Here is a 27416-nt window from a genome sequence, read left to right as displayed (position 1 = left end):
TTTTTGGTCTCTACCGACGCTTTTAAGCGTCGGCGAGTTTCCAGCCCACGCACCCCAAAGCGTGGGTCAGACGTCGGGCAGGTGGGCGTGGGTCCGATTTTTGCCGACGCTAAGAGAAAGCGTCGGCAGAAACAGGATTTTCCCGACGCTAATAGAAACGTCGGGCAGAATACATTTGCCGACGCTTTAAAGTGTCAGGAAAGCCCAAAGCATTCCCAGTTTTGGGTTTTCGCCGATGCTTTAAAGCGTCGGCAAATGTATTCTGGCCGACGCTTTAAAGCGTCGGCGTAGGCGTGCCACAACTTTTTTTACTAACGCTTTAAAGCGTCGGGATTGCTATTTTTTTAAAAAAAATAAAAATACGAATGTAAATTAAAGCCATATCAACCTGTGCTCGGATTATGAGGATGTATGCATTCCTAGTGGCACCATTTAACACTGAATCTGCATCGTCATGCCTTAGGAGCTTAAGAGCCTCCTCCTCTTGCAATGCAAAGACCTTAAGAGCATAACACAAGAAAAAATGTATAGACTTAAATTATCTCTACCCAACCACAGTTAATACTCTTCTTATGAAGATATGAAACAAAATGACACAGGAAATCTTTTAGACAGCGTTCAACTGACGTTCCTCACTGTAAGTTCTACTCAAATCTTGATTGCAGTTAGATTTTCAAATGGAACTTGATTGCATCTCAACAGGGCAACGATATGCGGTGTGGCAAAAACATATAACATAGTAATATTAAGTAAAAACTAACATTTTAAAATAATGAATCAATTTGGACAAGGAAATAGATAAGGAAGGTTGGGCATATATACTTTTAGGCAAAGATAATACATGAAACAAGATAAGGTATAATTTCTGCCACCATGTAAACTGAAAGGTTATTGTAATGTAAGACCTGTGGTGCAGAATCGGCACCAGCAGAGACAGCAGCCTGTGATTCCTTTAACACAGTGAGCCAATCCTTTTGCTTACGTGCTTCATTACGCTTGGCCAAATGGGTCTGGAGAGCATGCACTTGTGAGAAGTCATTAGAGCTGGTTTCCTTTCGTGATAGCTTGTAATGGTGAATTGCCTTCTCAGCTTCTCCCAGTCTGTGAAATATGTGCAGAAATATCAAGTTTTGTTTAAATAAGGCTATGGAAGAAGTAAATTATAAGGAAAGATGCCACCCTTCCTTTGAGTTTAGTACTCCACATGGAAGAAGATCACCAGCAATCTTTAGCTTTAGGCTCTCCTTCATAGGCCGAAGTAATCCTACAAAGATAGATGCAAGATGTAAAGATCATCAAGCATCGAAGGTTCATCGAACTGAGAGAGAGATCTCGATCAATAATCAAGCACTAGCAGTACCACCTGGCGGCAGAATGTTTGAGGATAGACTAAAAATTTTTAATCACATGAAACGATGCATTTCTATGCACTGATTTATGCTACACAAGAAAATAGCAATAGCTTTTCTCAGTTTTAGCCTCTCCTTCAGAAGCCAAAGTAATCCTGCAAAGAATGATGCCAGATGCAGGGAATCATTAAGCAGCAAAAATTTGCTGAACTGAGAAATCAAACAGTAGTAGCAGTACCACCTGGGGGCAAATGTTAATTTCACAAATGACAAGACCACCATCCAAAGGCTGCCACTTCACACAGCAAATTCTGTTTGGTCGATGGGCAAACTCACCCAGCCTCCATACCCCAAACAAATTCAGCTCCTCGTATATTTGGAAAATGCTTTCCATTTAATCCTGCATGTCCATGAGAAGGGAATTCAGACCAGCCTTTTGCAGCCATCAATCTATATTTTTAGTCATTAATCTACGATAAAGTTACAAATGTGAATAGAACCATTACTACCTTTACAATCTAGCTCTATACCGTTGTACTTCACCCTTACCTTGCAACCAATCAAGTTGTTTTTTAGAATTGGGATCTGCCCCAGCAGTCAACCTTCCGCTTAGCAACCAGAAGTTCTCGATTCGATTATCAGATGGTGCATCCCCAAAAAATTGATCCTGGATAATTAGTGTGAGTGGATGAAGGAGGTTGACTGAGAACAACAAGCACAAACCATATTCTAGCAGCTGCTCAAGTTTAATCCTTCTTTATTAATCTCAATTTAGCAAAAAGAGAAGATCAAAACTTGATAGTTGATAACTATGCATACCTTGCTACTAGATCCGTTGGCAGATTATTTATCATAAACAATACTCAAATATTTGTTTCCTCCAAGACGCTGCAAAATATTTTTCATGACATGGCATATACAGATCTTCTGCGTCCATGACAACCCTGCAGTCTCTGGGACTCATAAGAGGTACATCCGTATTTCAACCATAATCCATGAATTTGAGCTGCAAAAACAATCCTAAAAGCAACCACTGACATGAATAAATCTCTGCAACTAGGATTTCCATAACTAAGAGATACCTGCTTCAGAAGCACATGCAAGAAAATCAAACAAAACCCCAAATCCTTCACAGAGACTTGACAGTCCAGACCCGTCTCTCCTATTATACTGCTTCAACCTACTTAAAATTAAAAACCTGACAGAGCATAATTACATTCCAATTACAACAGATATCATACTTCAAACACAAAGAAAGGCAGGAAGCTTTGGAAGAACCTAAAGAGAAGAAACTTGTCCCAATGTACACTAGAAGGCCTGTTCATGAAATCTCATTAGTATTTTCAAGTGTTTTGTTCAGAAACCAAGATAGTCAATTGGTTTAGAAAATTGACCTTGTAAACGAGTTCCAAACAAGGTCTGTAACAGAGTGTTTAAGCCGGCCACAAACAGTAATGTCTGGATCACCTGAGCTTTCTCATCCTAAAGCAATAAAAGTGGTTTCACGTACAATTTTTTTTGAAAACAAAAGCTAAACGAACCATCAACCTCATGGATCATGCATATTTGTGTAATTAAGTCATACATTTCCTCCACCCATCTGAGGAACAAGAGCAGTAGGAATGATAACAGTGGTGCCAAGCATAACCAGGTAGTGCTGGAAACCGAGAAGGATAACAGTGGTGCCGGGGGACTCGATCATGGGGAACATGAGTCCCTGGGGGCCGAGATCAAGGGCCTTCTTGGCCCAGGCGGCGGAGAGCTCCGGAAGGCGGAGGATGGCCGGGGTGCGGGCGGCGGCGAGGGTCGGGGATCTCGGCGAGGGTCGGGGAGGAGCGCAGGAGGAAGAGGCCGTAGAGGGTCTCGCCGGCGATGAGGCGGGACTTGAGGATCCGCGGTTCGAGGGAGAGGGGGGCGAAGTCGGGATCCAAGGAAGCGGCGAAGAGGCGGGCGAAGATATCAACGCCGGAGCCGTTCTGCTTCTTGAATCTAGAGGGGGTTAGGGAGGGGGGGTGATGATGATGAGAGAGAGAGAGAGAAGACGAGGAATGGGGATGATGATCCCCTCTTAAAAAACTCTGGAATGGGTTGAGGGTGGAGGGCGGTGGCCGGGAAAACGGAAAGAGAGAGAGGGCTCGTTTCCGACGACGCTTTTTAGCGTAGTCTTATCCGGCAACTACACCGACGTTTTTTAGCGTCGGCAAATTTTGACGCTAGACCAAATATTGCCGACGCTTGGAAAGCGTCGGCAAAAAAGCGTCGGTAAAATCGACTTTTTCTGTAGTGGTTACAACTTTTTATTTATTGTCCTTCCTCATTCTTTACCGACCCTTCAATTGAATTGTTTCTTGAAGATTCTGATGCAAAGCCCTCAAGTGAGCTCACACCCTAGCCACTTTTAATGCACCCCTCTTCTGATAAAACTGCTCCAGTTGTTGATCCTATTCTTCCATCTTTATCTGAAATTGGTTCTTTACATCGTTCTACCAAAATGATGAAAGAGCACTTCCTTCTCATCTTTGTGACTATCATTGTTCTTTGCTATTAATTCTCTTCATGAACCTTGTACTTTTTGCAAGGCAAATTTTGATCCTCTTTGTCAGCAAGCAATGGTGAAAGAACTACAGGTCTTGGAGAAAATTCGTAATTGGGATCTTGTTGATTACCTCCAAACAAATCTTTGGTGGATGCAAATGAGTTTATAAAATTAAAACATGGTTAGATAGTTCAATAGAGTGCTATAAAGCTTATCTTGTTGCCAATGATTTTACACAAGAGTATGACATTAATTGTGAGGAAACAATTACTCCACTTATTTGACTAACCTCAGTTAGGAGACTTACTGTTGTTGCTGTTGCTAGGAAATGGCCACTTTTTCAGATGGATATCTAGAGTGCCTTCCTTAATAGTGATCTTTCAAAAAGAATGTACATGCAACAACCACCAGGTTATCCTCATCCACCTAATAAGGTGTACTAGCTTCATCGTGCTTTATATGGTCTTAAGCAAGCTCTTCATGCTTGCTTTTCAAAATCCAATGTCACTTTCGATTTGGTTTCACTCATGGTTCTTATGATTCGGCTCTTTTCATCTGCAAAACTACTATAGGAATCACCTTGTTATTACTCTATGTAAGTGATATGATTATAGCCGAGAATGATCATACTGGCATTCATGATCTGAAACAGTATCTTAATCAAGAATTTGAGATGAAAAACTTGGGAGCACTGAGTTACTTCTTAGGACCTAAGGTTACATCTAGCTTTGATGACTCTTATTTATCATAGGTCAAATATGCATTTGATCTCATTTCTAAGGCAGGCTTAACTTATAGCAAGATTACTTCTATACCTTTTAAGTCTCATGCCAAATTAACACGCACTGATGGAACTCCTCTTTTTGATGCTACTCGTTATCGACAATTAGCTAGTAGTCTTATATATTTCATGATTACATGCCCTGACATAGCTTATGCAATTTGTATCGTCAGTCAATTTATGACAACTCCTTGATCCATTCATTATGCTGTTATTTTTCATATTCTGCGCTATGTCAAGGGTACTTTGTTTCATAGCTTCTAGTTTACTATCGATTCCTGCTCGCACTAGAGTACTTACTTTGATACTAATTGGGCTGGTGATCCTATTGATAGATGCTCTACTACAAGCTATTATTTTCTTCTAGGTGACTTTTCTATCTCTTGGTACAGTAATAAGCGGGCTATTGTCTCCAGGTTTAGCACTGAGGCTAAATACAGGATTGTTGTTGATGCTACTGATGAACTTCTCTAACTCAGATGATTGTTAGAGGATATGAGAGTTACTCATCATGGTGATACCACTCTTTACTATGATAATCAAAGTATATCAGATTGCTCATAGGGATATTTTTTATGAGCATATTAAACATATTGAAACTAATTGTCACTTCATTTACCAACATATTTGCTACGGTATCATATAGCTTTGCTATATTTCTCCACTGACTAGATTATAGATATCTTCACTAAGGCCCACCATCCTGATTTTTTCAAGATTTAATTTCCAAACTCACACTGGCTTCTGCCATACCATCTTAAGTTTGAGGAGGGGAAGGGGCTATTACTATCGTAGTCAAAATATGATTGATATTTCCTCATTAGTCATGATACACTTTCCTTATTGGCTACATTGTTAGGTTATATATTGATGTACATATTGTTGTAATAGTGAATACAATATACAGAGATTTTATCTTCTTGCTGTACATATTGTTGCAATAGTGAATGCAATATGTAGAGATTTTATGTTCTTCCCTTATTTTAACAAATCTATCAAAATCAATTGGCTTTTACTTGCAGTAATAAAAAACAACAGGGGGACAAAATCAAAAGAATGAAACTTGTGCCTCAAAATTTTGTGTTAGTTTAGAGCTTTATATGTGTCACTTATATCACTATAATGACAATGATAAATTGAGGACCCCCATCTCGAAGAAGGGATCACCATCGTCTTGCCAATTATAGTTTTCCTTGTACCTTGGTTATTAGGTTCATTTGCTTCTTAAACTCTCAAAAATCTTGAACATATTGGTGGGCACATGCATCACACATGTCATAGTCTAGTTAAAACAAGTGATAGCTATGAAAACTCTCTACATTGGCTAGTAATAACAAGCAACCTTAAAAACAGTGACTTGCTTAATAATATGATCCCACTCTGGAGCAAAAAAAATTATAGCATCAACTGGTTAAATGGCTCTATTGGACTCAAAGTTAATAAACTAATACTTTTAAAGTCGATCAAGTTTTAAATCTCGAGATATCGATTATCTTGTTGAATGACCAAGACCCATTGATACGACATATGGGGAAATTTCAAGAAAGTTGAGATTTTCTAAGATCTCAGCCAACATTCTAGAGTTGAGATAATATCTCATGTGATATAGCAAATCTGAGATTAGCAACTATTTTAAGTATTAATTTTAATATTTATCAGCTAAGAAACATATTTAAAGAAGTAAAAATAATTAAAATTATTGATAGATATGAATATATCATATCGGCCAATATCCTCGATTTTATTAATTTAAATCAGCCGAGATAATAGGGCCATAGTTTTCATGTATACCATCTCGAGAGGTGCTTGATAGTTATACATACTGAAATCTCAACTGAGAGAAAAACCAAATCTCTCCTAGGATAGCCAAATACAATGTAGAACTCAAACAAAACCAATGAAGCGAAATATCTCTAGAATTGAAAGCAAACCTCAAAGTAACACGTGAAGCTCCATCTGTAGGCATGGCATGTGGCAAGCAAATCCTAGTTTACTTAAAAGCCAACTAAAGATCATATTGCCTTTGAAACTTTCTCAAACAGCCTAACTTTTCAACCCTCAAATCTAAGAAAAATAGAATACTATGACATGTTCATACAGCTCAAAATTTTTCAAAATATTGTTACATAAATATAATGACTGCTAGACTAACATAGTTAATCCACCAGGGATGTAAATAGGTTGGCAAGCCAAGCCTAGCTCAAGCTTGGCTTAATTATTTGACTCATTTTATAATCAAACCGAGCTTAAGCCAAAGTATTTAATTCCAAATCAACCTTCAAGTATTCATGAATAGCCCAATTAAGAAATCTAGGGAGAGCTTGGGATCTTCCAAAGCTTTATCAATGTGCAACTAAAGGATCAAGTCATCACCTTCCACATGCTTGTGCTATGCTTGGATGAACCCGAGGATCTATCGTACTTTGGGAGTGCCAGTGCCATTTATCTTGCATTAGAAGGACAATGACACTTTTCGGGTAGTGCCTATTACACCTTCGATCCAAGCTCTCCTTTTTTTTATCTTGATTTTCTAAATCAATTTAAGAGATTTTTCAAAATCTTTTTTACAAGATTTTAGAAAAGTTATTTGTCATATTATTTTCTAATTAGTTTCTGACTTATTGTGAATTACCTCCAAAGTCTAAGAGCACTATTTGGCTTAATTTGTGAAATAATTTTTGCAGGCTTTTGAAATTCATGTTAGTACTTTATATGCATTCATGGGTTTTGATTTATGTATGCAGAATTTTAGACCTCTCTATGCATGCCAATAAATTTTATGATTCTGGTACGTACTGGCTGGTTGAGGAGGGATTTCCTTTACCTATTTTGAAGGATTGTAAAGAAAACCCCAAAAGATGAAAACAAGATAAAATACTCTGATTACTTCGAGGGAACCAGAACCTCCAATGAAAACACCAAAGTGCTGGGAAAAGATAAGCGTGTTTGTTGTTATTCTCTTCCCTTTTAAATAGGCCACAATACAACTGAAGTTCCCAACAAAATAGGAATAATCTTAACAGCTAGTTGACTAATTCAACTCAACTACAAATCAGAAAATAGTTAACATGAATATCTAGAAAGCAGAAAGATTTAAACAGGAAATAACAGAAATTATTTAGAGTCCTAATGACTAGGAATTCTTGAATGTAACAGCTCCTCCCTCCTTAAATTTCGCCCTTGTCCTCAAGGGTAATGTTTGGAAATTGTTTTTTGATGAAATCCCGATCTTCCCAGGTTGCATCAGTAGGAGATAAACCTTTCCAATGAATCAGAACTTCATGCTTCTTGTTTGAGACTCGTCGATCAAGAACTGCTTGCGGTTTTGGAATAATCTTTTCTTCCTCCATGTTTACGAAAGGTAATTGAGATTGCATAGAAACTTTTTCTCCAATTTTCTTCTTGAGAAGAGAGACATGGAATACTGGGTGGATACGTCAACCTGCTGGCAAATCCAGTTTATAAGCCACTGCTCCTATTCTTTGTAAAATCTTAAATGGCCCATAATACTTAGCAGACAACTTGAAGTTCCTTCTCATGGACACAGAGAGCTGCCTATATGGTTGTAATTTCAAATACACCATATCTCCAACTGAAAATTCTCTTTCTCTATGTTTAGAGTCATAGATTTGCTTCATTCTAGACTGTGCCTTTTTTATTTTCTCTCTAAGTTCCTTGATGACGACATCTCTGTCTTTCAACTCTTTATCTACAGCTGCAACCTTGGCTGTTCCTGGAACATAACTTAATAGAGTGGGAGGGGGTCGTCCATAAACCACTTCAAAAGGTGTTCTGCCAATTGTTGAGTGCCAACTTGTATTATAACAGAACTCTGCCCAGGTTAACACTTGGTCCAATTCTTAGGCTGAGAACTCGTAAAACATCTCAAGTACATCTCCAATGTGCGATTAACCACCTCACTTTGGCCATCCGTTTGGGGTGGCAGGAAGAGTTGAAGTTGAAAGATGTACCATTTAGTTGGAATAACTCTTTCCAAAATGCACTTGTGAAAGCTGGATCCCTGTCACACACAATTGAACAAGGCATTCCATGTAAACGGAAAATGTGATCAAAGAAAATTCGAGCTATCCCAACAGCAGTGTATGGATGAACAATAGGGATGAAGTGAGCATATTTTGATAATCTATCAACAACAACCAATATGGTAGATTTACCATTAGAGAGAGGCAAACCATCAATAAAATCCATAGCTATATCTTCCCATACTTGGTTTGGTACTGGAAGGGGCTGTAGGAGGCCGGCTGGTGTGAGATGCTCCACCTTGTGTTGCTGACACACATCACAAGTTTTAATGAACTCCCTGATGCTCTTCCTCATTCCTTTCCAACAGAAGTTGGACCGAATTCGATGAAGAGTTTTAATGAACCCCTCATGTGTACTTCCATGGAATTGCCCAACTATGTCTACAATAAGATAAGAGTCCTCTGCAAGATAAATTTTTCCTTTGAAAAATAAGATTCCATCTTGGAACCTCCAAGTTCCCATAGCTTCACCTTCCTTAACAAGTTGCACAAGCTTCTTGAGAGCAGGATTTGATTGGGTTTCTTCTTTGATTGCCTCAATCCAATTGGGTAATGGCTGAGAAATTGCATGCAAGTCCCCACAATTACTTTCTTTTTCTTCTCTCCTTGATAAAGCATCAGCAGCAATATTTTCCTTTCCTCTCTTGTACTCAATAATAAAATCATAACCCATTAACTTGTAGAGCCACCTTTGTTGAGCCTCTGTTGTAATCCTTTGCCCCCATAAATGCTTTAGACTTTGGTGATCAGTCCGCACAATAAATTGTCTACCCAGTAAATATGGTCTCCACTTTTGTACTGCCAAAATAAGGGCCAAGATTTCCTTCTCATAGGTTGACAAAAAGAAATGCCTCCCTTGAAGTGCGTGGCTATAAAAAGCTATAGGCCGATCTTGCATCAAAATTGCACCAACTCCAGATCCAGAAGCGTCGCACTCTACAATAATTTTTTTTGAAAAATCTGGTAAAGCTAAAACTGGTGCTCGGACCATTGCTGCATTGAGTTTTTCAAATGCCTCCTCTGCTTGTGGACTCCACTTGAAAGAATCCTTCTTCAACATCTTCGTCAGGGGACCAGCAATCTTCCCATAATTTTGAATGAATTTATGGTAATAGCCAGTTAACCCAAGGAACCCACGTAGAGCTTTAGGAGATTGGGGTTTTGGCCAAGTCAACATTACTTCAATTTTGTATGGATCCACACCCACCTCTGCACTTGAAATTACATGGCCTAGGTATTTCACTTCCCTTTGGCCAAACTGACATTTTTCTAGCTTCACATACAACTGATTAGACTTTAAAATGGAAAATACAATCTCTAAATGCCTCAAATGTTCAGCACATGATTTGCTATAAATTAAAATATCATCAAAGAAAACTAAAATAAAATTTCTCAAATAATCTTTGAATACCTCATTCATGAGAGCCTGAAAGGAGGAAGGTGCATTGGTGAGGCCAAAAGGCATCACCAAAAATTCATAATGGCCTTGATGAGTCCGGAAAGCAGTTTTCTCTATATCATCTGGATGTACCCGTATTTGATGATAACCAGAACGTAGATCCAATTTGGAGAAGTACTGTGCACCATATAATTCATCTAAAAGCTCATCAATCACCGGAATTGGATATTCATCTCTAATTGTTATTCGATTCAAGGCTCTGTAGTCTACACACATTCGCCACGAACCGTCTTATTTTTTCACTAGGATGACTGGAGAAGAATAAGGACTGTTGCTTGGCCGAATAAGTCCAGTAGAAAGCATGTCAGCTACCAACTTCTCTATCTCAGCTTTCTGATAATGAGGATATCGATATGGTTTGACTGAAACAGGCCCTTGACCAACTTGTAGAGGGATCCTATGATCTTGTGCTCTCCTGGGAGGAAGACCCTTTGGTTTTGATAGTACTTCCTTATATTTATCCAAGAGTTGCTGCACGTTAGTGGGAAGTAGAAGTTGAAAGTATTGTGCCTGTGGGCCCCTCATGGCATATAGTTGCAACAGGACTCCTTCTTTTCTTTTTCTAGCTACACGTTCCAATTGGAAGTTGTTGACCACCTTATTTTCTGGGATTGACAAGCCATGTAAGACCACTTCTTTCCCTCCCATATCAAATTTCATCTGCAACTTAGAGAAATCCCACACAATGGGTCCCAGTGTGCTCAACCACTAAGCCCCTAAAACAACATCATAGCCTTCAAGTGGTAATAAATAGAAATCAATGAATATTGTAACTCCTTGTAATTTTATCGGGACATGAGCACATTTACCTGGACTAGCTATCCTTTCTCCAGAAGCTACCATTACTGCAAGTTGGCCGCTGGAATTAGGCTGCAAACCCACTGCCTTTGCAACCCTTTCACTCACAAAATTATGAGTGCTTCCTGAATCCACAAGCATAATAACTGCCCTATGTCTGAGGCTGCCTTTAACTCGCATTGTCTCATGTGCCCGTGTTCCAGCAATGGCATGTGTTGCTGGAAATTGGACCCGGGGGCTGCCGCAAACCGAGAAGGGAGGAGCTCCGGTGGGAGAATCGGCGGACGGCGGTGTGCCGGTTGGTGGCGTCCTCCTTGGAGAGAGAGAGAGTCCTGCAAAAAGAAAAAGTCGGTGGCCGGGCTTTCCGGCGCCGGCCCTCCGATGCTTAAGTCAGAGGGGGCTAATATGTGGGTGGGGGAAAAAGAGGAGAATGTTTGTTCTTTATGTATGTATTTGTGTTCGTGTTTGTCCCCCTCCTCCTTCCCCCCAGGTTCCCTTTTATAGAAGGGTATTTTGTTACCTGGGAGGTGACAGGAGATTTGTCCTTTTTCGTGATAATTGAGCACGATTTGGCTCATTAATGGCGTAGTGGAGAATAAGGCCGAATCAGACCGGAGTCAGGGAGTTGTCGCGATTGATCAGACCCGTTGGAGTGGTTGAACCGTCGGCCGTGGTGGGCATGGAGTTCGTAGATGGTAAGTACATTAATTACCGAGTGAACCGGCGGTCAGGGAGAGCCATACGCTTTGATGGTTCAGTGATCCGGAGATCATCTTGAGCCGTGTTCATTTAATAACTGAGTGCATCGGAGACCTGAGGGGGTCTCATGCATTAATGACAGGTCATGCCGAGTTCCTGTGGAGATCCCGTGCCTTGATGACTTAAAGGATGGCGGCAGATTGTAGTGGAGTCACGTACTTGGTTGTCAGACCTGTTGGAGGATTAAGCGGAGATTGGATATTCGGCTAAGGCATGGGCTCAGCAGAGGTGCCGAGCCGAATAGGTCGCTTAGCGGAGTGTCCTGTGGTGGGGTTGCTCCTGGTCGGCGCTTTCTAATCGAGCGCCTCCCTGGTCGGCGCTCTTCGGTCGAGCGCCTCTCTGGTCGGCGCTCTTCGGTCGAGCGCCTCTCTGGTCGGCGCTCTTCGGTCGAGCGCCTCTGAGGTGCCATGACTTGGGTAATTCTCCAACACTACCCCCCGACTTCCTAGTTCTAGCTGGCTACCAGCTTGAGCGCGGGAAGTAGTTTTGGTTGGGTTATTATGGATTTAGAAATTTTAAAATTATTGCGCATTTTTGAATTACCGGGCGCTTCGAGATGCCTTTAATAGGCGGCGTTTCTCCTTTTCCGAAAAGGCCTCATTATTGGGACGCCTTCTCCGAAGCGTCCTCGCGTCGTGAGCTCATGATGGGGCCGTATGATTCGATAAGGCGCTTCTGTGTTCGAAGCGTCAGCCTGGAATAAATGTGATGCTTTACCTTTTGGGTTGACACGCGTCGTAATCCGAATAGGGAGCAGCGTTTTTTCTCGCTGATCTGGGCCGTTGGGGGGATTTATATAAACCCTCACCTGGCTTTCTCCTCCTCTCTTATCGTCTTCTTCCTTCAGCTTTTCTCAGTCCGAAGTTTTTTGTTCCCGGCGTTTCACAGGTCCCTTCCCCCCTTCTTCTTTTCCTTCCAGAATCCCTTTTCCTTCTTCCTAATGGGTTTCGGTCCAAATGAAGTCGAGTCCACCATGAGCGTACTGGAGGTGGAAATGACCGAGGAGTGGTTTTTTCCTCTCCAAGGGTTCCGGTTGGAACCCACCAAGCAGGGGGATCGGGTGACCGACCCTCCGGTAGGCCGGGTTGGAGTGTATTTAGAATCACTCTGGGCCGGCCTACGTTTCCCTCTTCACGGCTTCGTGAATGAGTTGCTGACGGAATACCAGTTGGTTCCGGCGCAACTTGCTCCGAACGCCTGGAGAACAGTGATCGGTTTCCTGTCGCTGTGCTTACTGCACGGGATTCCGACCTCTGTTAACGTCTTCCGGCGACTTTTTGTGCTAAAGTCGAATCCGGGAGACGGAGAGTGGCTCTATATCGCCCTTCGGATGGGTCGGCCACTCTTCCATGGTGCCCCCTCGTCCATCCACGACTGGAAGAAGAAGTTCTTCTTCCTGGGGTCTGAGCGGTCGTGGGGGTTTGACCCTAGGTGAGGGCCAACCCATCTCAAATCTGTCAACAAAGTCCCCAGGCTTTCTTCGCGCGAGCAGGGGGTCCTCGACGCCATCCGCAGCCTCGGGGGCGGCATCTTACTGAACGGTCTCATCAGTGAGGACGCTCTAGTAAATGTTGGGCTGAGCTCGGCGCATCCCCATGGTAAGAGTAGCCTTAAGGTGTTTTTTCTATTTTATTACAGTTTCTAAGTTTTAATCCTGCTCGTCCTCGCAGATATCGCAAAGATGGTGACCAAGAGCGAGGTCCTATACGCCCGGTTCCAAAAGAGAGCGGCCGAGCTCTCGGGAGAACCGACCGAGCCGAGGAAGAAAGCAAAGACCTCGGTGAAGACCTTGGCGACCACCTCAGTTGAGGCGCGCGCTCCTCGCCCCGCGCGCTCTGAGGCTGGTCGGGGAGAGGGCGCAGGCTCTGGCGGAGCCACGATTGCACTTCCATGCCCGGTGCCCATTTCGCAAGTCCCTGGTCGGCAGGAAACTCCAAATTCCGACCAGGGAGGGAGGACTTCGACAGATTTGGCGCTTGCGCGCCCCTCTTCTACCATGCGGCGGTCAGGTCGGCCGCCAAACCGACCCCAACTCTCCGGTTCCGAGCCGGAGAATAGCCAGGAAGCGACGGGGTCGGTTGCACCCAGGCCGGCCGAGGCCGGCCTGGCGGGTTCATCGGGCCCCCAGGAGCGGGTGCCATACGCTCCTGGATGGGCCGTCTTTGAGGGCGACTCGGCCCTCGACAACGTACAAGTGGCGCGCGAAGTTCTCCGGGTCGCACTGCTCCCGGCCGACCAGGTCAAGATCCGATCCATGAACTATGGCGAGTTCATAGATTCCACTATTTGCTCCTCCATCCGAGTAAGTCAGCTTTTATTTCTGTGCAAATTTGTGTTTCGGCTTAAAACTATTTCTTACGTGTCCCTCTTGCAGCGCCTCCACGAAACCGAAACGATGATTCACATCATCCAAGACTATCGGGACCGGGCCCGAAGGCATCAAAGGGGGCGTGAGGAGGCCGAAGCAAAGTTCCTCGCGTCCGAGGCCGAGCAGAAAGTGCTTCAAGCGAAGCTAGGGGCGGCCGAGGACGAGGTTCGGGCTCTGGTTGCCGAACTTAAAGAGGAGAAGGGCGCGCACACTTTGACCAGGTCTGAAGTGCGCGCCGCGGAGGCCCGCCGGACGGAGGCCGAATCGTCGCTCGCTATATGCGAGCAGGAGGTGGGGGAGGCTCGAATAAAGGTCCAAGATCTCGGGGTCCGTCTAATTGACGTGCAATCTCTGCTCGCGGACCGCGAAAGAGAAATAAAGACTTTGGAGCGGAAGGCCGCCTACCATGAGGCTCGGGAGAAGGAGGCCCAGGAGCAGGCCCAGGACGCCGTCAAGCTCTTCCGTGAATCGGAAGAGTTTCGCGACTTGATGGAAGAGGAAGGCGTCAACGGGCTCATCCAGGGCTTCAAGGACTTCCGCAACTAGTTGCGGCGACTTCTTCCAGACTTCGACCTCAGCCTGCTTCAACCAGGCGCTGGGGTCGAAGATCCAGAAGCGGAGGCGGAGGCAGAGGTTCCAACCTCTGGCAGGGCCGACCAGGAGGGTCAAGCTGAAGAAGGCGAGATCGCTCCCGAGGTCATCGAGGCGGCTCCCGAAGCTACCGTGGAGGCCTCGACCGCAGAGGAGCCAACCGCTCCTGAAGTCGCCGGGCCTGAGCCCTTGGTGTAGTCTTCCCCTTTTTTCTCTCTCTCTTCTTTTTTTTTGTAAGCCGGAGCGGCCTCTATACTTGTTAAGGCCGAGTCCGAGCTCTGTACTTAGCCTACGGGCCTTTTTTGAAATGAATATACACGTATTTTCCTTATATTTGCGATGCCTTATCTTTGATAGGCTTAGGTTCCTCTGCCTGGATCCTCTTTAGGCTCCAAAGGCATGGGCTCTATGGCCCCAACTTCGTCCGCCACAGGACTTGCGTTTAAGCTCGGCTTGCCGAGCTCCATTGCTCGGTCCTTCGACCAGCAATATAGTGATGCTTACGCTTAGGGTGTTTGGGCTCGGGAAGTCTTTCCGAGCCTAGCCCAGAATTCAGCCGAGCCCTAGGACGGTCGCTAGGACTTGAATTTTTTAGCTAGTGAACCTTGAGTCCGAGCCTCGAGTTGCTGGAGTGGACCGGATTCTTTTCCGACGAACGGGTTGAATGCTCGTCAGCTCGCGATGGGGATTCACCGAGCCTAGTATAAACTAAGCTTGCTGTTAATCGGTGTACGTAGGAAGGGCGAGGCCGGGCGATGATTGGCCCGACCAGGTACCTTGACGTCAGTCGGGGGTTTATTCAGATAATTAATCAGGGATGAAAGTAAATTGAGAACGTAGACATTGAGTGGGTACCTGGTACCGTGAGCGTTCTTACGCCGAGGTGACTGAAGACGCTCCTCTGCTCGGAGTCTGTTCTTTGGGGACGTCGGCAGAGAGAAAAAATCCAGGAATAGATAAGATAATGTAAAAACATTAAATAAATGGGTACCTGGTACCGCGAGCGTTCTTACGCCGAGGCGACTGAAGACGCTTCTCTGCTCGGAGTCCGTTCTTTGAGGACGTCGGCAGAGAGAAAAAATCCAGAAATAGATAAGATAATGTAAAAACATTAAATAAATGGGTACCTGGTACCGCGAGCGTTCTTACGCCGAGGCAACTGAAGACGCTTCTCTGCTCGGAGTCCGTTCTTTGAGGACGTCGGCAGAGAGAAAAAATTCAAAAATAGATAAGATAATGTAAAAATATTAAATAAATGGGTACCTGGTACCGCGAGCGTTCTTACGCCGAGGCGACTGAAGACGCTCCTCTGTTCGCAGTCCGTTCTTTGAGGACGTCGGCAAAGAGAAAAAATCCAGAAATAGATAAGATAATGTAAAAACATTAAATAAATGGGTACCTGGTACCGCGAGCGTTCTTACGCCGAGGCGACTGAAGACGCTCCTCTGCTCGGAGTCCGTTCTTTGAGGACGTCGGCAGAGAGAAAAAATTCAGGAATAGATAAGATAATGTAAAAACATTAAATAAATGGGTACTTGGTACCGCGAGCGTTCTTACGCCGAGGCGACTGAAGACGCTCCTCTGCTCGGAGTCCGTTCTTTGAGGACGTCGGCAGAGATAGGAGAATTCAGCTTATTGCCAACCACGGACTTCCCGCTGATCATGAACAGGAGAACGAGCCGAGCTCGTTGGTCGGTGGAGAACGCATCCCGACGTATCGGGGCATCCCGACCGTGGTCGAGGTAGGACAACGAGCCGAGCTCGTTGGCTGAAGTCGATGGAGAACGAGCCGAGCTCGTTGGCCGGTGAAGACCGCATCCCAACGTATCGGGGCATCCCGACGTATCGGGGCATCTCGACGTCTCGAGGCATCCCGGCCGTGGTCGAGGTAGGAGAACGAGCCGAGCTCGTTGGTTGAAGTCGATGGAGAACGAGCCGAGCTCGTTGGCCGGTGAAGACCGCATCTCAACGTCTCGAGGCATCCAAACGTATCAGGGCATCCCGACGTCTCGGGGCATCCCGAAGTATCGGGGCATCCCGACGTCTCGGGGCATTCCGACCGTGGTCAGGGTAGGAGAACGAGCCGAGCTTGTTGGCCGATGGAGAACGAGCCGAGCTCGTTGGTCGATGGAGAACGAGTCGAGCTCGTTGGTCGATGGAGATCGAGCCGAGCTCGTTGGTCGGTGGAGAATGCATCCCGACGTCTCGGGGCATCCTGACGTATCGGGGCATCCCGACGTATCGGGGCATCCCGAAATATCGGGGCATCCCGACGTCTCGGGGTAGGAGAACGAGCCGTGCTCGTTGGCCGATGGAGAACGAGCCGAGCTCGTTGGCCGATGGAGAACGAGCCGAGCTCGTTGGCCGATGGAGAACGAGCCGAGCTCATTGGTCGGTGGAGAACGGGTCGCGGACTCACGAACATCTTCAGGGAGTCCACGCAGGTACTTCGTCCCAAAATATGGAGGCATCCCGACCGTGGTCAGGGTAGAATAATGAGCCTGGCATCATAAGATAGGAGAATTGATGAGCTCGAACAAGTGCACAAACCAGTACAAATTATCATAAAATGATACTTATGGTTGAATACTGAGGACCCCCTGGGGTTCTACTGGTAGTACATGCGGAGGTTTTCAGAACTCCAGCTTCGTGGAATGGGAGTCCCATCTAGGGACTCTAGCTTGTAAGTTCCGGGTCGGCAGATGCGCGTGACTCGGTAGGGTCCTTCCCAATTCGGAGCTAATTTCCCTTGCTCAGCTGGTCGGGAGGCCTCGACTCTTCTGAGGACAAGGTCCCCTGCTTTGAAGGATTTGACCTTGACCCTGGCGTTGTAATACTGAGCTGTCTTCTGCTGGTACCTCGCCATACGAATTCGGGCGGTCTCCCTTATTTTCTCGACCAAGTCAAGGTTACTTCTGAGCCGCAAGGAGTTGGAGCTGGCGTCGTGATGCTCGACTCTTGGAGAAGGAAGCCCGATCTCCAGCGGGATGACAGCTTCCGTCCCATATGTTAGGTTGAAGAGAGTCTCGCCAGTGGGGACACGGAACGTGGTCCGGTAAGCCCACAGGACATTGTATAGGTCTTCGACCCATTGTCCTTTAGATTTGTCGAGCCTGGCTTTGAGCCCCTGCAAAATAGTACGGTTTGTTACCTCGGTCTCTCTGTTCGTCTGAGGGTGTGCGACCGAGGTGAAGCGGTGGTCAATGCCAAGCTCGGAGCAGAATTCTCTAAAGTGAATGTTGTCGAACTGGCGACCGTTGTCGGATATGAGGATGCGGGGGAGCCCGAATCTGCAGATTATGGACTTCCAGACAAAATCCCGCATCTTCTGCTCGGTGATCCGGGCAAGAGGCTCGGCCTCCACCCATTTTGTAAAATAGTCGATGGAGACGACCAGGAATTTCCTTTGCCCGGTAGCCAGAGGGAATGGCCCTAGAATGTCAATTCCCCACTGGGCAAAAGGCCAAGGAGAGCTGATAGAAGTTAAGGGAGCTGAGGGTCGGCATTGGACATTGGCGTTTCTCTGGCATCGGTCGCATCTCCGGACGAAGTCCATGGTATCCTTCTGAAGTGTCGGCCAATAATATCCCTGGCGCAAAATTTTATGGGCCAATGCTCGTCCCCCCAGGTGACTTCCGCAAATCCCTTCATGGACTTCGCTCATTGCATAATCAGCCTCCGTCGGGCGGAGGCATCTGAGGAGGGGAGAAGTGAAAGATCTCCGATAAAGCTTTCCCTCGTGCAATATGCACCGGGTGGCGGAGCGCTTCACTCGGTGAGCCTCCCATTCATCATCGGGGAGGACTTCATCTTGCAGGTAGCTGATGAGCTCGTCCATCCAGCTTGACTCGAACTCAACACAAAGGGCCTGCTCGGGCTTCTCCGTACTGGGTTCTTGAAGGTACTCCAGTGCCGTTGTTTTGGAGAGCTCGCTCATGCGGGAGGACGCCAGCTTTGACAGCTGGTCGGCCCTGAGATTCTCCGACCTGGCAACATGTTGGATGTGAAAAGAATCCAAGGTCGAGGCGAGATGTCGTACCTTCTGAAGATACTTTTGCATTGTGGGGTCTCTGGCTTCGAAGTCGCCCAGGATTTGGTTGACGACGAGTTGAGAATCACTGAAGGCCTTCAAGTCCTTCACACCTAGCTCCTTGGCTAGCTTGAGCCCGGCGACTAGTGCTTCGTATTCCGCCATGTTGTTGGAAGCCGGGAACTCGAGGCGTAGGGCCTGCTCAGCGACCACCCCCTCCGGGCTGGTGAGGATGAGACCTGCTCCGCTACCCCCCGAGTTTGAAGAGCCATCGACATGTAGGGCCCATGCCAGACTAGGGGTCTGCTTTGTTGGTGTAGGCTCGGGTTCAGGCTCGATCTCGTCCGGTACGGTGCACTCGACTATGAAGTCGGCAAGTGCTTGAGCTTTGATCGCCGGTCTGGGTCGGTACTCGAGGTCGAATTCTCCGAGCTCGATGGCCCATTTAGTAATCCGGCCTGCACGGTCTGATCTTTGCAGGATCTGCTTGACTGGCTGGTCGGTCAGCACAGCCATTGTGTGGGCTTGGAAGTAGGGCCGGAGTCTCCGAGCTGAGATGACCAGAGCATAGACAGTCTTCTCCAGCTTTGAGTATCGGGTCTCAGCATCCCTCAAGACCCGGCTGGTGTAGTATACTGGCTTTTGGAGTTTGCCCTCCTCTCGGACCAGGACCGAGCTTACTGCTACAGGGGAAACGGCTAAATATAGGTAAAGAAGTTCACCCTGTTAAGGCTTTGTGAGCAGGGGTGGGGAAGCCAGAAGGTGCTTGAGCTCTTCAAAAGACCGCTGGCACTCGTCCGACCATAAGAAGTCTTTTGGCTTCTTGAGAGCTGCAAAGAATGGGAGGCAGCGCTCGGCCGAGCGGGAGATGAATCTCCCGAGGGCTGCAACTCGGCCCGTGAGTCGTTGTACCTCCTTGACCGTCCTGGGAGGCGTCATTTCTTGAAGGGCTCGGATCTTTTCAGGATTCGCCTCGATTTCCCGCTGTGTAATGATGAAGCCGAGGAATTTGCCAGAGGTGACTCCGAATGCACATTTGGCTGGATTGAGTTTCATTTGGTATCTTCGGAGTGTGGAGAATGCTTCATCGAGGTCGGCCACATGATCTTGCGCTACCTTGCTTTTTACCAGCATGTCGTCTACATAGACCTCCATGTTTCGGCCTATTCGATCTTTGAAGATCCGGCTGACCAACCTCTGATAAGTTGCCCCGGCATTCTTTAAGCCGAATGGCATCACTTTGTAGCAGTAGGTTCCCCCGTTGGTGATGAAGGCCGTTTTTTCTTCATCTTCTGGCGCCATGCGGATCTGGTTGTATCCGGAAAAGGCGTCCATGAAGGCTAGGAGCTCGTGACCCGAGGTGGAGTCCACGAGCTGGTCGATGCTGGGGAGTGGGAAGCTGTCCTTTGGGCAGACTTTATTCAGGTCGGTGTAGTCCACGCACATGCGCCATTTTCCGCTGGCTTTTTTGACGAGGACCACATTGGCGAGCCACTCCGGGTAGGATATCTCCCGGATAAAGCCAGCTTCAAGGAGCTTATCGACCTCCTCGGCTGCTGCTCGTTGTCGCTCAGGGGCGGCGCCTCGCTTCTTTTGTCGCACGGGCTTGCAGGTTGGCTTTACTTGAAGCCGGTGGACCATGATCTCTGGATCTATTCCCGGCATATCCGTTGGCGACCATGCGAAGACATTCATGTTGTCTCGCAAGAAGTTGACGAGGCGATCCCTCTCGTACTCATTGAGGCCAGAGCCGACCTGCACAGTTAGCTCGGAAAAGTTCTTGCATAAAGGAACTGGGATTAATAACTCACCAGGCTCTACCCGCTTTTTCTGAGGATTGACCCGTGCCTCCAGAGTCTTAGTTGGGGGCTGGTCGGTTGCTGGGATGGGCACCTCGGCTGGTCGTTTTGCCTCGTGGGTCGCCAGGTAGCATCGCCTTGCTACCATTTGGTCTCCTCGAACTTCGCCAACTCCTTGGCTGGTAGGGAATCGCATGAGCAGGTGGCGTGTCGAGACCACTGCTCGGAGGGCGTTGAGACCTGGCCTTCCGAGGATGGCATTGTAGACCGAGGGCAGACGTATCACGAGGAAGCTTGTCCCCACGGTACTTTCACGGGGGGCGAGCCCGGCTGTGACCAGGAGGTCGATTTCGCCCTCTACTGGGACCGAATCCCCAGTAAATCCAACTAACGGAGCATTCATCCTCCGTAGCTGCTCTTTTGTCATCCCCATTTTACAGTAGGCATCAAAATACAAAACATTCTCCGAGCTTCCATTATCGATCAAGATGCGTTTTACATCAAATTTATTTATGATCATGGAGATGACCACGGCATCATCGTGGGGAGTTTCAACTTCCTCTAAATCATCATCTGAGAAGGAGATGGCTTCCGAGGCGCGCAGGCGCTTCGAGGAGGTTCCTTCCCCTGGAGCTTCTCCAGCCGAGGCCCCGCCTCGGATGGTGTTGATGGTGCCAACGATAGGCCTGTTGGCATTTGGACCCTCAGGCTGAGCGGCTCCTTCGGCTGGCTTCTTCTCTTCACGCCGGCCTCGCACGAATCGATCAAGCACCCCTCGGCGGATGAGAGCTTCGATTTCGTTTCGGAGCTGATAGCAGTCCTCGGTATCATGGCCGTGATCCCGATGATAACGGCAATACTTCCGGAGATCACGCCGGGTTCTGAAATCTTGTTTCGGAGGTGGGAGCCGGATGCAATCCCGACCCTCAATCTCCATGAGGATTTCAGCCCGAGGAGCAGTGAGGGGAGTATAGTTTTCATACCTCCCTTCAGATGCACGGGCCCGTGGTGGAAACCTCGGGCGAAGCGGTGACCTTTGCTGAGGCGGTCCCCGTAACCGGGGTGGACTCTTCAAGCGGGGCGGATTTTTAGCTTGACGCGGGGACGGGCTTCTGGGTTGGCCACGTTCCTCACGGCGTCTCTTCTGTTTCTTGGGGTTCTGCTCAGCCCCGCTCCGCCTAACAGCCACGGCTTCTTCAGCCTTGGCGTACTTCCGTGCCCGAACAAGCATCTCGGTGAGGTCCGCAGGGAAATTCTTCTCGATAGAGAAGAGGAACCTGTAAGACCGGGCTCCAGTTTTTAGTGCTGACATGGCAATTGACTGGTCAAGCTCCCGGACTTCCCATGTTGCGACAGTGAAACGGTCCAAATACTCCTTGAAGGATTCTCCCTCCTTTTGTTTGATATCAAGGAGGGAGTCCGATGTCCACCGCTGGGGCTGGCTGGCGGCAAAATTGCCAGCGAATTGTCTGCCGAGCTGCTCAAAAGAGGAGACTGTACTCGGCTTTAGCCCGGTAAACCAAAGCCGGGCCGGTCCTCGGAGTGTTGCTGGGAAGGCCTTACACATCATGGCCTCCGAGGCTCCTTGTAGGGCCATTAAGACCCGATAGCTTTCCAGGTGGTCGAGGGGGTCAGCCCTGCCGTTGTAAGGCTCCACCTGGGGCATTTTGAACCGCAGTGGGACTGGTTCGTCCTCGATCTCCGGGGAGAAGGGGGACTTTGTGGTGAACTCGAAGTCACCATCACGTCCTGATTTCCTTCCGTGGAGTGCCTGGATCTGGCGCTCCAACTTCTCGACCTTCTTGTCGAGTTCATCATTCTGGAGGACCGCTGCGGCGGTTCGTTCGGGTGCAAGTTGCCCTGGAACCGACTCAGCCTCTGAGGGTTGTGGCCAGCCTCCAGGGCCTCTGACTGGGTGTTCTCTCCAGAGGGAGGCCTGGACTTGAGAGTCCTGGCCTTGAAGGGGGAGCCCGCTTATAGGGGGCTCCGGTTGAACTGGAGCCGGAGGAAGTGGTGCCGTCGGGATGCCCCTAGGTTGCAAGCCTTGGACAGCGGTAGCCAAGGCTTGCACCTGTTGCACCAGGGCATCAAACTGCTCCGGCCGAACTTGAGGAGTTGTCTCGGCCGGAGGCGGCGAGTTTCGGACAGAATGTTCAGGACTAGGTGGAGGACGTCGAGAGGTGTTGGAAGCCCCTTTACTCCTTAGCTTTATGGCAGCGACTCGGGCCCTTCCTCTAGCGCCAACTGTTGCTGGAAATTGGACCCGGGGGCTGCCGCAAACCGAGAAGGGAGGAGCTCCGGTGGGAGAATCGGCGGACGGCGGTGTGCCGGTTGGTGGCGTCCTCCTTGGAGAGAGAGAGAGTCCTGCAAAAAGAAAAAGCCGGTGGCCGGGCTTTCCGGCGCCGGCCCTCCGATGCTTAAGTCAGAGGGGGCTAATATGTGGGTGGGGAAAAAAGAGGAGAATGTTTGTTCTTTATGTATGTATTTGTGTTCGTGTTTGTCCCCCTCCTCCTTCCCCCCAGGTTCTCTTTTATAGAAGGGTATTTTGTTACCTGGGAGGTGACAGGGGATTTGTCCTTTTTCGTGATAATTGAGCACGATTTGGCTCATTAATGGCGTAGTGGAGAATAAGGCCGAATCAGACCGGAGTCAGGGAGTTGTCGCGATTGATCAGACCCGTTGGAGTGGTTGAACCGTCGGCCGTGGTGGGCCTGGAGTTCGTAGATGGTAAGTGCATTAATTACCGAGTGAACCGGCTGTCAGGGAGAGCCATACGCTTTGATAGTTCGGTGATCCGGAGATCATCTTGAGCCGTGTTCATTTAATGACTGAGTGCATCGGAGACCTGAGGGGGTCTCATGCATTAATGACAGGTCATGCCGAGTTCCTGTGGAGATCCCGTGCCTTGATGACTTAAAGGATGGCGGCAGATTGTAGCGGAGTCACGTACTTGGTTGTCAGACCTGTTGGAGGATTAAGCGGAGATTGGATATTCGGCTAAGGCATGGGCTCAGCAGAGGTGCCGAGCCGAATAGGTCGCTTAGCGGAGTGTCCTGTGGCGGGGTTGCTCCTGGTCGGCGCTTTCTAATCGAGCGCCTTCCTGGTTGGCGCTCTTCGGTCGAGCGCCTCTCTGGTCGGCGCTCTTCGGTCGAGCGCCTCTCTGGTCGGCGCTCTTCGGTCGAGCGCCTCTCTGGTCGGCGCTCTTCGGTCGAGCGCCTCTGAGGCGTCATGACTTGGGTAATTCCCCAACAGCATGCAAGGAAATTTCTGGTGTTTCAACTGGGTGCTCATCACAGCTATCAGTTTCCATTTCTACATCTTCATCACTATCTTCCAAACATGCTTGAATCAGGAACAACTTCTTGCAGCGATGCCCGGGGCCAAACTTTTCATTGCATCTGAAACAAAGCCCTTTTCTCCTTCGCTCATTTAACTCTTCAGTAGTCATCTTCTTCATGGGAATTGAGGATGAAGGTGCCGCAACTATATTGCGAGAAAGAGAACCACCCTTCGGAACAAGTGAAGTGGCCTTTCGGCGGGAGAGATCTCTTGCTTCATATAAACGAGCCAACCCAATGGCTGAAGACAAGGTGGTGGGTCTGTTAGCCTGCACATCAGTGCGAATCGCATCACATAGGCCACTAACAAAGCAGCTCACCTGTCTATTTTGTGGCATAGGCCCAGCTTTAGCAAGCAACTTCTCAAAGCTAGTTTGATATTCTGCTATCGTACCAGTTTGCCTTAATTTAGTGAGCTCTCCAAAGAAATCAAAGAACTGATTAGGACCATACCTAGAATGAAGTCCCTCTTTGAACTGTTCCCAAGTGATAACCCCCATCTCTTGTTTAAGCAATTGGTACCAAAGTTGTGCCTCACCTTCAAGATGAAAAGATGTTAGAGAGACACGATCGGCACTTGGTATCTCATGAATTTGAAAGAATTGTTCAGCTCTACACACCCAACTTGTCGGGTCTTCTGCTCTATTGAAGCGGGGAAAGTCTAACCTCACTGTTTTGGGTAAGAACAAACTGATAGAATTCTTATGTTGAAAGCCACCACCACTATTGTAATGCTCCTCATGAATTCGCATGGAATTCTCAGCAACTTCATTTGTGGATTGACTCACCAGCTGGTCCATACGAGCACTAAGGTTGCCAAACATCTCCATCATTTGGTTGAAGATTTCCCTCTGTCCAATTGAAAGTGACTCCAAGGACTTTTCTAGCTTCTCCACTCTTTGATCCATAGCCAGGCTCTGATACCACTTTGGTACGTACTGGCTGGTTGAGGAGGGATTTCCTTTACCTATTTTGAAGGATTGTAAAGAAAACCCCAAAAGATGAAAACAAGATAAAATACTCTGATTACTTCGAGGGAACCAGAACCTCCAATGAAAACACCAAAGTGCTGGGAAAAGATAAGCGTGTTTGTTGTTATTCTCTTCCCTTTTAAAGAGGCCACAATACAACTGAAGTTCCCAACAAAATAGGAATAATCTTAACAGCTAGTTGACTAATTCAACTCAACTACAAATCAGAAAATAGTTAACATAAATATCTAGAAATCAGAAAGATTTAAACAGGAAATAACAGAAATTATTTAGAGTCCTAATGACTAGGAATTCTTGAATGTAACAGATTCATATTCGGATGTAAATCAAGCAGTTAGATACCATTAGAACCCAAATCTATCAGATCTCCAACCTTAAAACTTGCTGGTTTTCAGAATTGCTATTCGCTTTACATTATTTTATGTCAGAATAAGTACATGTGGACTTGTAACAAACACAAATAATGACGAGCAAACACCTGCTTCTTTCCTTAAATACTTAGTCTGCATCAGTAAACAACTGCTTCATATATATAATCTAGTTATTTTCTGCTCCAGAATTTCAGCAAGCAGTAACTGTCATAAATAAACACATTATGAATTACAGTAAACACAGCTTTGGTTTAGTTACCAACTAATAAACCTGTGGTAGTAGCCAGAATTTTCTGTTCATCAAGTTTTTAATAAATAGTAAGCTGCTTTAAGTAAACAATTCCTGCGTCTATGTAAACAACTGAAGCAGTTTGATAAACACCAGATAAACGGAAACATTAATTTTGGTTTTCTGCACATGTTAAATTTATAATGTAATTATGAAATTAACATTTCCAAAAGAGGATTTTAAATCCTAATTCGTAGTATTTTGTTGATGTCATTAATCAGAATATTATTATGTTTATTGCCTTTATTTTTGCACATTTTCATGTTATTTAAAACCAAAAACCAAAATAACAATCAACTTAAAGATTTGAAACCCTTACCCGCTTAAATATGTACTATTTTTTTTTCTTTCTTTCTACTTTTTGTGTGTTTATTCCAGATACACACACACACACATATATACATCATGGTTTTTCAAAATTTTTAATCACACATGATTATGGATGTTTTATCCACATATCTCCATAAATACAAATACTTGGTCATAGATTTAATATCAGCATATACTAAAGGTGATCCTTTTTTGCCTTAATGATATAGTTATTTATTATTTTAATTATATGACTAATTTTTAATAGTAATATCAAACAGAACAAATGGAGAAGATTCTTTTAAGTAGTCACCATTTATGATCATCTTAAATAGTAGCTCATTTAAAAGAGGACATTCTTAAATTGTTCTATCATTTTTGTTATATATGATCATATACGTATAATAGAACATATAAAGATAATGTATTTCAAAAAGATAATGTGAAAATCCCTTTTTAGATAAAAGGTTTAAAATGTAATAATTCTTGCTTAGTTATTCATCATATAATGCACAACATTTCAAATGTATTTAAACATCTTCATGGAGATTCTTAACAACACATTTAATAATTTTTTAATCAAATATTGATAGGATTTGTTTTTATAGTTAAATATGTTTCTTAAGATATTAAAAGGCAGCCATTGTTGGGTAGGGACAAATTGGGATTTACAGCATAGCAACCAGCTAAACCTGCAAATCTGCAATAGAATTTAACAGTTGTTAGACTTAAAATTTAATTTGTTGAATCCTCCGACTCTCCAATTACAATGGAGAAATCACCTAAGAGAAATAACCCTCCTCCAATAAACGATTGCACCACTTCCTCAATCCTCGTTTCACACTTCCCTCCTTTTACCATCCTCATCCCACTAGAGACACTAGGGGACGACATTGGGTCTCCTTGTTTCATAACCCATTCTATTAGAGAAGAGCAAGTCTTGCTATGCTCTATCACCATTTATATAACAACCTTCTCCTTTCTTATGGTCTCACCCTCACCCCCCCAGCCCCCCAAACCCCCCCAAAAGCATGGAGGAAAGATATATGGAAGACAAGAGAATCGCAACTCGATGGGGCAGCTTTATAAGAGTGGAAGGGCATAGTACCTGCCATCAGCAACCTCTTGGCCATGGGGTGAAGATGAGTAATTCTGTAGGGCGTTTGTTTAGTATGCGCACACAAGAGTTCCCTCTTAAATATGCCATGAAGGGGGGACTAATACAACTTTAGGAATTGCTAGGAGGCAAGTTGAATAGCAAATTGTCAAAGAGCAAAGCTAGTTAAAAATCAGCAATACAAGAGAACTCTCCAGTGCTCCAATGAGCAATTTTCGGTTGAGTTAGAGAGGAGGGGAGGGGAAGACAAGCCATGCAAGTCCGCGGCAAGAGATGTGTTGAGGAGGATGAGATTGGTTGGTTGATTGAGCTAGCAAAAATTCCCATTTTAAAATTATGATTGCACACATACTTTTCATTGGTACCTCCAGTGTTTAACCAGATTTTAATTGTTTAAAGAAGCAAATGTGTATCATCTAAATACATTGACAGTCCAAAAGATATACAAGATATTGAAGCATCTCTCTGTGTAAATATATATTTTAAG

General features: G+C 46.1%; 1 protein-coding gene and 1 long non-coding RNA gene across 16 annotated transcripts; both read right to left on the bottom strand.

Annotated features, from left to right (window-relative positions):
- Positions 1-399: 399 nt before the first annotated feature.
- On the bottom strand, positions 400-3487 carry LOC103723803. 15 transcript variants are annotated; one of them, XR_005508665.1, is made up of 7 exons: positions 2935-3487; positions 2169-2831; positions 1899-2016; positions 1591-1749; positions 1364-1504; positions 1205-1264; positions 746-1101 (listed from the first exon to the last, which is right to left on the bottom strand). It is a non-coding gene; the product is annotated as an uncharacterized LOC103723803 (long non-coding RNA). The 15 variants fall into 15 exon arrangements; XR_005508666.1 differs by having other exon boundaries at positions 746-1504; positions 2169-2547; positions 2628-2666; positions 2744-2831; positions 2935-3486; XR_005508654.1 differs by adding an exon at positions 400-499 and having other exon boundaries at positions 906-1504.
- Positions 3488-10411: 6924 nt separating this feature from the next.
- Positions 10412-24399, bottom strand: LOC120106523. The gene is made up of 2 exons (XM_039119465.1): positions 23769-24399; positions 10412-11178 (listed from the first exon to the last, which is right to left on the bottom strand). The coding sequence occupies exons 1-2, from the start codon at positions 24349-24351 to the stop codon at positions 10877-10879; spliced, it is 885 nt and encodes a 294-aa protein (XP_038975393.1). The 5' UTR covers positions 24352-24399; the 3' UTR covers positions 10412-10876.
- Between the last annotated feature and the right edge of the window lie 3017 nt (positions 24400-27416).

The sequence above is a fragment of the Phoenix dactylifera genome, unplaced genomic scaffold (genome assembly GCF_009389715.1).
Source record: "Phoenix dactylifera cultivar Barhee BC4 unplaced genomic scaffold, palm_55x_up_171113_PBpolish2nd_filt_p 000557F, whole genome shotgun sequence".
Lineage (NCBI taxonomy): Eukaryota > Viridiplantae > Streptophyta > Magnoliopsida > Arecales > Arecaceae > Phoenix > Phoenix dactylifera.
Note: the sequence above shows the minus strand (reverse complement) of the source record. Positions and strands in the feature narration are given on the sequence as shown.